Here is a 12,222-nt window from a genome sequence, read left to right on the forward strand (position 1 = left end):
ACAGGGCCCTAAATGGGGCTTATCTTAGATATTTCTGAAATAAATGGGTTTTCAGTTGTTTTTGAAATTTGATATGCAAAGACATTCTATTGAGGAGGGTAAAGTATTCCAGAGGTGTACTGCTTGAAAAGAAAAGATTGCTCATGCATTTTATTAAACCATACAGTTTTGAGAGACAGAGAATGTAGAAATGGCTTGACATTCTCCTTGAGAATTTTCTGATGTAAAGCAGAGTTTGTGATTCCTTCAGTGTTGGCAAGTTGTCAAAGTCCTAAGACAGCAAAACAGTCCCACACCATGATACTTCCACCCCTATTCTTGAAAGTCAGGATGAGGTTCTTACTTTGGAACTCAGTGTTTGTTTTTCACCAAACAAAATGTTTGCTGTTATCAATGATTCATCTGTCCAGAGAGCATTATTCTAGGCCTTTCGTGAGTCATTCAGATGCTCTTTGGTGAACCCAAAGCGAGTGGTGATATTCATTTTACAGAGTAGCAGTTTCTTCTTAACTCATGAACACCATTCCTATTCAGTTTTTCCTGATGTTGGACAAATGAATCCACATATCAGCCACAGCAAGAGAGGCCTATAGATCTTTGGATGTTAATCTGAGGTTATTTGTGAATTTGTGACTTTTTTCCTATTTTCATTGGCCCTCTGAAACTGGCATGTTGTGCCCCTTGTACATTTTATGGATGAAGGCCAAACTCTAAACGTTTTGTGGCCTTTACACAGGACAGGATGCCTAGAGAAATGGACTTGTTCTGTCAGATGAGCTTAATGATGTTTAGGTTAAGTGTTTGTATTGTAAGCACTGAACAAGAACAGTACTGGGCAGACTTTTATGATCTGTGCCCTGAGAAAGGCAAGGACAAATCAAACTCGGGTATACATATAAAGTATGACATACCATGTAAAATGAGTTTATCTTGTTGGGCAGGTCTTTATCTGCCGTCATTTGCTATGTTACTATGTCACTGTTGGTATTGTAAGCACAAACCACTGGAGATTAGATTATTTGCTACATAGTTATCAAGATACGTATGCACAACTTTGTTTTTCTTGTTCCTCTTAGATTGATGAGATTGAAGCACTGTCGTCTATCTATGGAGACGAATGGTGTGTTATTGATGAAGCTCAAAAAATATTCTGTATAAATGTCAGTGATCCCTCAGAACAATCCAAAAGGGCCATCTGTTTACAGGTATTTTTTTTTTCAGTTTTTTTCAAGAATTTTGAAAGTGCATTAAATATGTACAGTATTGTCCAGGGTTCAAATTGTAAAAGAATCTGTGGAAACACCTTCACTGCTGAAATCTATGTGCTTTGTAAAACCTGAGAACAAATTCCCCTTCCTCCTTGGGTTTAATTTACTCCTGGAAGTTTGTGCCTTCACTTGGCAAACAGTGGCCAGTCGTCAAGTTTTCACAAATATCTGCTGCTGTGAAAGGGGATATTCAGCTGGTATTCAATGATTTTGGCACACTCAAAATTTATTTGGATTGTCCAAAAAAGGATATTTGGAGCACATAGGCTCTAGCACTGAGTCTCCTCCTCTACCACCATACATTTATTTAACCACTTAGAAATGTGATTTTATCTTCTCAGAGGTCTCTACCCTGACTACAGGCCTACAGGGATACCCAAAGCACTGATACCAAAGCCCTATGGGAGTGTGTGGAGGATCTTGAAAATAGACCTGAAAGGTGCGATCTCCAGTTTAGGGGAATTCCTGAAGAGGCTGAGTGTGCCAAAGTAGTGTAATACATTGTCATGCACCTATTACAAGCTGCTGAGCTGGACTCTCTTGTGGGTCAAGACATTAAAATTGACTGTACACACAGGTCATTGTGCCTGAGGCATGATAATATGCCTCGGGACATAGTGGTCTGCTTTTCCAACTACCAACTTAAAGAAAGAAAGAATTCTACGTTTGAGCAGGTCAAAGCATCTGATACAGTGGAGAGCCCTGAAAACGGAGATATTCCAAGACACCTCCGCAGTAACACAAAGGAAGTGGAGGGACTTTGCTGGGGTGATGAAGTTTTACAGGAGTCCAACCTGAAATCTAAATGGGGCTTCCCGTTCAGTTTGATTTTTATAGTCAACGGGGTTACCAAGCATGTGCAAACTCTGGAGGATATTTGGCGAGCATTACAACAGATGAAAATGGAGAATTTGCCAAAGGAGGTGATGGCTTTACCAGAATGAAGGGGCATCCTGATGGCATAAGGTGATTAAAGGCTAAGTTGTGTTCCTGGTCTACCACCTCTTCAAAGGCCACACCTCCACCAAGTACCTCTGTGGAATCCACCTGAGAGAAGATGGAATCATTTAGATTGATTAGATGGTGTATATCAGATGTTCCACAGTTGGGCATTGGTTCATTGGCCAGTATCTTAATTTTAATTTTTATTTGTTTTTTACTTGAAGGATCTGGACTCTACTTGGGACACATGAGAGGTGACCCTGTTTTCAAGGGGCTCCCCATTGGTCTTGGGGAGTGGGAACTAAGTGTGTGTGCCAGACTTAGATGATCTATGTTATTGAAGTGTTCTGGGGTGGGGGGAGGAAATTGTTGGTCCCTTTGGAGCTATTCTATTGGTTGTTTATAGTGTTCGGAATGGGGTGGTGGATACCCTGGGTTATCTCATGTGCACCCTGGAGCTGATGGGCACTGTCTCCACAGTTAGTTCTACACCCATGACTGTTGGTAACATAGGTCTGGGTACAGGGGGTGGGAAGGGGGAGTGAATAAGGGATGATTGATGGGAAGCGGAGAGGGGGAATGGGTTCAGATGTATGGTCTGGTATAAATGACTGTATAAGAAACAGTCTCATGTCTAATGCTAAGGTATTAATTGGCACTGTTAATGTCAAAGGCCTTAACTCCCCCATGAAGCGGAACCTTTTATTTAAAGAGTATAAGCGCATTAGGAGTAGTATTTGTCCAGGAAACACACCTCACTTGCAGGAGGGAGCACTTGCTGATGCATAGGGACAAAGATGGGAAGGAAAAGAGGGGTGTTGCCATATTGGTCCACGGACGCTCTTCAAGTAGACATAACGAAATGACGATGGGATATTCTTACTTCTTAGTGGGACGTTGCATGGGGACGCGATTACCTTGATTAATATATATGGGCCTAGTGATAATCCTAATGCCTTTTGGAGGATACATGGAGAGACTATCTTAACTAAAGTAGTTGGCCACATTTTAATGGCTGGGGCTTCAATTTTGTCCCAAATCATTTATTCATTCATTCATGTATTGATATACCGCTTAGACTCAAGCAGTTTACAGTTTCATTTTACAGGTACTAGGTACTGGTTCCCCAGGATCTCAACCTGCTGTCGATCATCAGGCAGCAGCGGGAATCAAACCCAGTTCCCCAGGTCTGCAACCCTCTACACTAACCAATCCTCCACTCCTAGGTTAGATAGACACACTACTAGTCGGTCCCTGCGTACTAGCTTAAGTAAAGCTTTTTCTAAATTATGGAGTTGAAACTTACTGACCTATGGAGAACACTGAATCCTAAATCTAGAGGGTACAGTTTCGACTCTCAGGTACATGACAGCTACCCTAGGATTGACTTGATGTGGGGAGATGGATATTGGCTAGCTAAGACTGTTCAGGCCTATATTGAAAATATTTCCTGGTCAGACCGTGCACCATGCTGGTGTTCATTATCTAGTGTCTCTCAATATAAAGGCCTGCCCTTTTGGCAGTTAAACAAATCTCTCCTAGCTGACCCTAGAGTTTGAGAGGACATCGTTACAAAACTGTAGCAGTTCATGAGTCGATGACACAGGGGAGGTCAGAGAGATTATGTTATGGAAGAGCCTTAAAGTGGTTCTCTGGGGAGGTTTTATTAAGTGGGGGGCCAGGAAGAAAAGGCTCAGGAAGAAGTGTTGCATCAAAGACTTGCCTTCCTGGAGCACACTTTTTAGGCTCTATTAGGAAGAAAATTAACCAGATGTGGGGGAAACTGCAACATCTGCAATTACAGCAAATCAAATTTCAGCTTAGATTATTCAAGAAATCCCATTATGAACATGGTAACAAAGCAGGGCATCGGTTGGCTCATTGGCTTAGGAAGAAACAGCTAGATACGAGTATAATGAAAATCCAGAATGTTAAAGGGGGATCTCCTTATTAAACAGCAGGATATTCATGCTTGGTTCCTGGAATTTTATACAGTTATATGCTACTAACATTAATATCACATCCCAAGGTATTGAAGACTATTTACTACTACTATTTAGCATTTCTATAGCGCTACAAGGCATACGCAGCGCTGCACAAACATAGAAGAAAGACAGTCCCTGCTCAAAGAGCTTACAATCTAATAGACAAAAAATAAATAAAGTAAGCAAATCAAATCAATTAATGTGAACGGGAAGGAAGAGAGGAGGGTAGGTGGAGGCGAGTGGTTACAAGTGGTTACGAGTCAAAAGCAATGTTAAAGAGGTGGGCTTTCAGTCTAGATTTAAAGGTGGCCAAGGATGGGGCAAGACGTAGGGGCTCAGGAAGTTTATTCCAGGCGTAGGGTGCAGCGAGACAGAAGGCGCGAAGTCTGGAGTTGGCAGTAGTGGAGAAGGGAACAGATAAGAAGGATTTATCCATGGAGCGGAGTGCACGGGAAGGGGTGTAGGGAAGGACGAGTGTGGAGAGATACTGGGGAGCAGCAGAGTGAGTACATTTATAGGTTAGTAGAAGAAGTTTGAACAGGATGCGAAAACGGATAGGGAGCCAGTGAAGGGTCTTGAGGAGAGGGGTAGTATGAGTAAAGCGACCCTGGTGGAAGATGAGACGGGCAGCAGAGTTTTGAACCGACTGGAGAGGGGAGAGGTGACTAAGTGGGAGGCCAGCAAAAAGCAGATTGCAGTATAAACGAGAGGTGACAAGGGTGTGGATGAGGGTTTTGGTAGAGTGCTCAGAAAGAAAGGGGCGGATTTTACGGATGTTGTAAAGAAAGAAACGACAGGTCTTGGCAATCTGCTAGATATGAGCAGAGAAGGAGAGAGAAGAGTCAAAGATGATCCCAAGGTTTCGAGCTGAGGAGACAGGGAGAATGAGAGAGCCATCAACAGAAATAGAAAACGGGGAGCGGGGAGGTGGGTTTGGGGGGGAAAATGTGAAGCTCGGTTTTGGTCATATTTAATTTCAGGTGGCGTTGAGACATCCAGACAGCAATGTCAGACAAGCACGCTGAAACTTTGGTTTGGATGCAAGGTGAGATATCAGGGGTAGAAAGGTAGATTTGGGAGTCATCAGCATAGAGATGGTAGGAAAAGCCATGGGATGAGATTAATGAACCAAGGGAAGAAGTGTAGATAGAAAAGAGGAGGGGACCAAGAACAGAACCCTGAGTTACGCCGACAGGCAGAGGGATAGAAGTAGAAGAGGATCCACCAGAGTGAACACTAAAGGTGCGGAGGGAGAGGTAGGAAGAGAACCAGGAAAGGACAGAGCCCTGGAATCCAAGTGAGGACAGGGTATCGAGAAGTATGCTGTGATCGACAGTGTCAAAAGCAGCGGAAAGATCAAGAAGAATGAGGATGGAATATTGACCTCTGGATTTAGCCAGTAATAGGTCATTGGAGACTTTAGTAAGCGCAGTTTTGGTTGAGTGGAGAGGGCGAAAACCAGATTGTAGTGGGTCAAGAATAGCATGTGAGGAGAGAAAATCAAGGCAGCGGCGGTGAACAGCACGCTCAAGTAATTTGGAGAGAAAAGGAAGGAGGGAGATGGGTCGGTAATTAGAGGGACAAGTAGGGTCGAGTGAAGGCTTCTTAAGGAGAGGTGTGACCACAGCATGTTTAAAGGCAGCAGGGACAGTCGCAGTGGAAAGTGAGAGGTTGAGAATGTGACAGGTTGCTTTGCCTGTCTGAGGACATTCAAGCCCAATTGGGTGCCCCGATTGTGGTCAAAGAGATTTTAACTGTAATTAAAGATCTGCCCCAGGGTAAGTCTCAGGATCTGCATGAGTTCACCAACGCTTTCTATAAGACCTTTAGGTATCAGCTGGTGACTCCATTGGCCCAGGACTTCCTTTAGCCATGAACACCATGGACGTTACTATTCTTTGTAAAACTAGGCGTGGTTCTTATAGACCAATATCTTTGTTTTAATGTGGATTTTAAGATATTAGCTAAATTACTGGTGAATCGATTGGTCCCGCAAATGCCCCAGTTAATTCTGACCAGGCCGGGTGCTTTGTGGGGGTCCAGACTCTGAACAACATTAAATGAGTCCTTCACTTAATTTCGGTGGCTCAGAGGGAACACATTCCATCCATGCTGATAGCGGTTGATGTGGAAAAAGCTTTTGTCCATGTCCATTGGGAATTCATGTTTGCAGTGCTCCATAAGGTGGGGTAGGACTCATATTTACCTCCTGGCTGAAATCTCTCTATACATCTCTGGCTGCGAGTATTAAGATTAATAGGACCTATATGGATAGCTTTGCGCTTGGGAGGGGGACCAGGCAAGGATGCCTGCTCTTGCCTATCCTGTTTGCTTTAGTAATGGAGCCTTTTGCTCAAAGGATTACGGAGTTAGTGGACATAGGAGGAATGTGGGTGGGATGGCAAAAACATAAAGTTTCACTATTTGCTGACTGTATAATTCTGTTGGTAATTAAACCCCACACGTCACTCCCAACCATTCTGAAGGAAATGAAACTATATGAGTCCATCTCTAGTTTTAAAGCCAACTTAGACAAGACTGAGGTGGTAAACATTAATATTACTGGTGAGAAACTGATGCAGACTAAGGCTAACTTCCCTTTTAAGTGGGTAGGCTCCCACCTAAAATACTTGGGGTTAAGATATCTGGTAATCTTTCTAGTCTATATAAGCTGAACTACATCCCTTGCTTAAAAACCTTCAGGAGGACTTAAGGGGACGAGCTAAAAGTATGTTCTCTATGTTGAAACACTTAGCTGTTGTTAAAATGAACATTCTACCCAGACTTCTGTATTTATTTTCAGTTACTTCCACTCTCGTTCCCAAATCTACTCTATGCCATTGGCCACTCTGACTTGAGACACCAGCAACAGATTCCAGCGCTACTTCAAATCTGTTAGATCTGAAATTGAAAGAAGAATATTGGCAGTGATGATGGCATTACTATTGCATTTGAGTGGGTTAACAAGGTGTTAATTGCCTTAGGACTTGATGATAGTAAAGCACTTTCAGTTGCTGTAGAATATAAAATATGAACAAATATGTGGCTGAGAAGTGCGATCTGGGACTATGCCACATCACCTAGTTCCTGTAGCATGGTGCTTGGATCTTTGTAAAAAACAGCCTTTTGCTTTTCACCTTTTCTGTTTTGCAGTATGTGAAAAAACTGGTCTATGTTTGGAAGTACACATTCCACACCAAGAAACAGAGGAGTAGAAAAGCTTGTTTCAGTCTTTGCAAACTTTCAATTTATTAGATTACATTACTAAAGTCAATGAAAATAACATACTGAAAACTGTAAACTTAAGTGTGACACAATGGTGCACTTCCCTTCCCTTCATTCGCAGACTCAGTTACGTCTTTGTAGGGCCTCAATGGGAACATCTACAGTAAAGTGTGTCTCAGAGTAGCAAGGGATTGGTGGTGGGGAGAGGAGCTATGGGTGGGGGGATCAGTATTGACTTTGTACATGAGTGTGTTTGTGTGTACTTGTAGTATGGTGTATTTATATGTATCTATGAAGAGAGTTTAGCTGTTAATTTGTGGGGCTATGGGTGGGATGTTGAGAAGATGGGGAGGATGGTGTGTGTGTGTATGTGTGTGTTGGAGGGTGCACCTGTTGCTGTCAGTATGTAAGCATCCCTGCCATTATCCCTCTTATATTGTCTACTTTTCCATTGAACTCTCTCCAGCTGTCTTTGCAGTCTCTAGCTTCCCTCCCCTGTCAATGCTTTGCATTTTCCTACTCCCTTCCTCTCCCCACCAATTTCTATCACCTTGGCTCCTCTGTGGCTGCATTCTTGGAGAGAAAAGAAAAGACCTGTTGCCAAAATGTTCATTGTGGAAACTCAAGCGGATAAAACCTTTCTTTCCTAGAGAAGTTTTTGACACCTAGTTCAATCAATGGCATTAAGTCACCTAGACTACTGTAATGGAATGTATGCTGGATGCAAAGAACAACTTGTAAAGAGACTCCAGAATGCCCAAAATACAGCAGCCAGATTAATTTTTGGTAAATCCAAATTTGAAAATTCTAAGCCCCTTCGAGAAAACTTACACAGGCTCCCAATAAAGGAAAGAATTAACTTAAAGATTTGTGCCCTAGTCCACAAACTTCTTTATGGAGAAGTCCTAGGATATGTGATTAATCTAATCAACTGTCCTTCTAGGAATACACCAAGAACATCCTGTTTGTTTCTAAACCTCCATTATCCTACCTGCAACTGCCTCAAGTATAAATCTACTTACGCCACCTCCTTTTCCTTTATCAGCACCCAATTATGGAATGCTTTACCAAAAACTGTCAAAACTACCCCAAATCATCTTAACTTTAGGAAGTTACTCAAGACCAGCTTATTCAAGAAAGCCTACTCCCAGGATCCAACATAAATCCTAATGTCCTCGACAGCAATACATTAATGGACTATTTTGGACTCTTTTTACTTTCCCTTTTCCCTCCTTTCAACTTGTTCTCTTACACTCTCTGTTTACCACAATAAATTGTAATTGATTAATAACCGGGTTGGCGATTGCCTTCTCGGTTTAATGTGAGCCACATTGAGCCTGCAAACATGTGAGAAATGTGGGGTATAAATGTGATAAAATAAATATGTTAGATTATATCACTACACATAAGTACATACAGTGGGGGAAATAAGTATTTGATCCCTTGCTGATTTTGTAAGTTTGCCCACTGACAAAGACATGAGCAGCCCATAATTGAAGGGTAGGTTATTGGTAACAGTGAGAGATAGCACATCACAAATTAAATCCGGAAAATCACATTGTGGAAAGTATATGAATTTATTTGCATTCTGCAGAGGGAAATAAGTATTTAATCCCTCTGGCAAACAAGACCTAATACTTGGTGGCAAAACCCTTGTTGGCAAGCACAGCGGTCAGACGTCTTCTGTAGTTGATGATGAGGTTTACACACATGTCAGGAGGAATTTTGGTCCACTCCTCTTTGCAGATCATCTCTAAATCATTAAGAGTTCTGGGCTGTCGCTTGGCAACTCGCATCTTCAGCTCCCTCCATAAGTTTTCAATGGGATTAAGGTCTGGTGACTGGCTAGGCCACTCCATGACCCTAATGTGCTTCTTCCTGAGCCACTCCTTTGTTGCCTTGGCTGTATGTTTTGGGTCATTGTCGTGCTGGAAGACCCAGCCACGACCCATTTTTAAGGCCCTGGCGGAGGGAAGGAGGTTGTCACTCAGAATTGTACGGTACATGGCCCCATCCATTCTCCCATTGATGCGGTGAAGTAGTCCTGTGCCCTTAGCAGAGAAACACCCCCAAAACATAACATTTCCACCTCCATGCTTGACAGTGGGGACGGTGTTCTTTGGGTCATAGGCAGCATTTCTCTTCCTCCAAACACGGCGAGTTGAGTTCATGCCAAAGAGCTCAATTTTTGTCTCATCTGACCACAGCACCTTCTCCCAATCACTCTCGGCATCATCCAGGTGTTCACTGGCAAACTTCAGACGGGCCGTCACATGTGCCTTCCGGAGCAGGGGGACCTTGCGGGCACTGCAGGATTGCAATCCGTTATGTCGTAATGTGTTACCAATGGTTTTCGTGGTGACAGTGGTCCCAGCTGCCTTGAGATCATTGACAAGTTCCCCCCTTGTAGTTGTAGGCTGATTTCTAACCTTCCTCATGATCAAGGATACCCCACGAGGTGAGATTTTGCGTGGAGCCCCAGATCTTTGTCGATTGACAGTCATTTTGTACTTCTTCCATTTTCTTACTATGGCACCAACAGTTGTCTCCTTCTCGCCCAGCGTCTTACTGATGGTTTTGTAGCCCATTCCAGCCTTGTGCAGGTGTATGATCTTGTCCCTGACATCCTTAGACAGCTCCTTGCTCTTGGCCATTTTGTAGAGGTTAGAGTCTGACTGATTCACTGAGTCTGTGGACAGGTGTCTTTCATACAGGTGACCATTGCCGACAGCTGTCTGTCATGCAGGTAACGAGTTGATTTGGAGCATCTACCTGGTCTGTAGGGGCCAGATCTCTTACTGGTTGGTGGGGGATCAAATACTTATTTCCCTCTGCAGAATGCAAATAAATTCATATACTTTCCACAATGTGATTTTCCGGATTTAATTTGTGATGTGCTATCTCTCACTGTTACCAATAACCTACCCTTCAATTATGGGCTGCTCATGTCTTTGTCAGTGGGCAAACTTACAAAATCAGCAAGGGATCAAATACTTATTTCCCCCACTGTAAGTACATAAGTAGTGCCATACTGGGAAAGACCAAAGGTCCATCTAGCCCAGCATCCTGTCACCGACAGTGGCCAATCCAGGTCAAGGGCACCTGGCACGCTCCCCAAACGTAAAAACATTCCAGACAAGTTATACCTAAAAATGCGGAATTTTTCCAAGTCCATTTAATAGCGGTCTATGGACTTGTCCTTTAGGAATCTATCTAACCCCTTTTTAAACTCCGTCAAGCTAACCGCCCGTACCACGTTCTCCGGCAACGAATTCCAGAGTCTAATTACACGTTGGGTGAAGAAAAATTTTCTCCGATTCGTTTTAAATTTACCACACTGTAGCTTCAACTCATGCCCTCTAGTCCTAGTATTTTTGGATAGCGTGAACAGTCGCTTCACATCCACCCGATCCATTCCACTCATTATTTTATACACTTCTATCATATCTCCCCTCAGCCGTCTCTTCTCCAAGCTGAAAAGCCCTAGCCTTCTCAGCCTCTCTTCATAGGAAAGTCGTCCCATCCCCACTATCATTTTCGTCGCCCTTCGCTGTACCTTTTCCAATTCTACTATATCTTTTTTGAGATACGGAGACCAGTACTGAACACAATACTCCAGGTGCGGTCGCACCATGGAGCGATACAACGGCATTATAACATCCGCACACCTGGACTCCATACCCTTCCTAATAACACCCAACATTCTATTCGCTTTCCTAGCCGCAGCAGCACACTGAGCAGAAGGTTTCAGCGTATCATCGACGACGACACCCAGATCCCTTTCTTGATCCGTAACTCCTAACGCGGAACCTTGCAAGACGTAGCTATAATTCGGGTTCCTCTTACCCACATGCATCACTTTGCACTTGTCAACATTGAACTTCATCTGCCACTTGCACGCCCATTCTCCCAGTCTCGCAAGGTCCTCCTGTAATCGTTCACATTCCTCCTGCGACTTGACGACCCTGAATAATTTTGTGTCATCGGCGAATTTAATTACCTCACTAGTTATTCCCATCTCTAGGTCATTTATAAATACATTAAAAAGCAACGGACCCAGCACAGACCCCTGCGGGACCCCACTAACTACCCTCCTCCACTGAGAATACTGGCCACGCAATCCTACTCTCTGCTTCCTATCTTTCAACCAGTTCTTAATCCATAATAATACCCTACCTTCGATTCCATGACTCTGCAATTTCTTCAGGAGTCTTTCGTGCGGCACTTTGTCAAACGCCTTCTGAAAATCCAGATATACAATATCAACCGGCTCCCCATTGTCCACATGTTTGCTTACCCCCTCAAAAAAATGCATTAGATTGGTGAGGCAAGACTTCCCTTCACTAAATCCGTGCTGACTTTGTCTCATCAGTCCATGTTTTTGTATATGCTCTGCAATTTTATTCTTAATAATAGCCTCCACCATCTTGCCCGGCACCGACGTCAGACTCACCGGTCTATAATTTCCCGGATCTCCTCTGGAACCCTTCTTAAAAATCGGAGTAACATTGGCTACCCTCCAGTCTTCCGGTACTACACTCGATTTTAGGGACAGATTGCATATTTCTAACAGTAGCTCCGCAAGTTCATTTTTTAGTTCTATTAATACTCTGGGATGAATACCATCAGGTCCCGGTGATTTACTACTCTTCAGCTTGCTGAACTGACCCATTACATCCTCCAAGGTTACAGAGAATTTGTTTAGTTTCTCCGACTCCCCCGCTTCAAATATTCTTTCCGGCACCGGTGTCCCCCCCCAAATCCTCCTCGGTGAAGACCGAAGCAAAGAATTCATTTAATTT

The 12,222-nt window shown here is 43.3% G+C and overlaps 1 protein-coding gene across 1 annotated transcript in view; it reads left to right on the top strand.

Moving 5' to 3' along the window:
- The window catches only part of IMPACT (impact RWD domain protein), a 114,198-nt gene that overhangs the window by 21,024 nt on the left and 80,952 nt on the right, over positions 1-12,222 (top strand). Inside the window, exon 2 of the mRNA XM_030213660.1 lies at positions 1,077-1,205. Within this exon, the coding sequence (XP_030069520.1) occupies positions 1,077-1,205 (129 nt within the window). The remainder of the gene's footprint in view (positions 1-1,076; positions 1,206-12,222) is intronic.

This window comes from Microcaecilia unicolor, chromosome 1 (assembly GCF_901765095.1).
Source record: "Microcaecilia unicolor chromosome 1, aMicUni1.1, whole genome shotgun sequence".
Taxonomy (NCBI): Eukaryota; Metazoa; Chordata; class Amphibia; order Gymnophiona; family Siphonopidae; genus Microcaecilia; species Microcaecilia unicolor.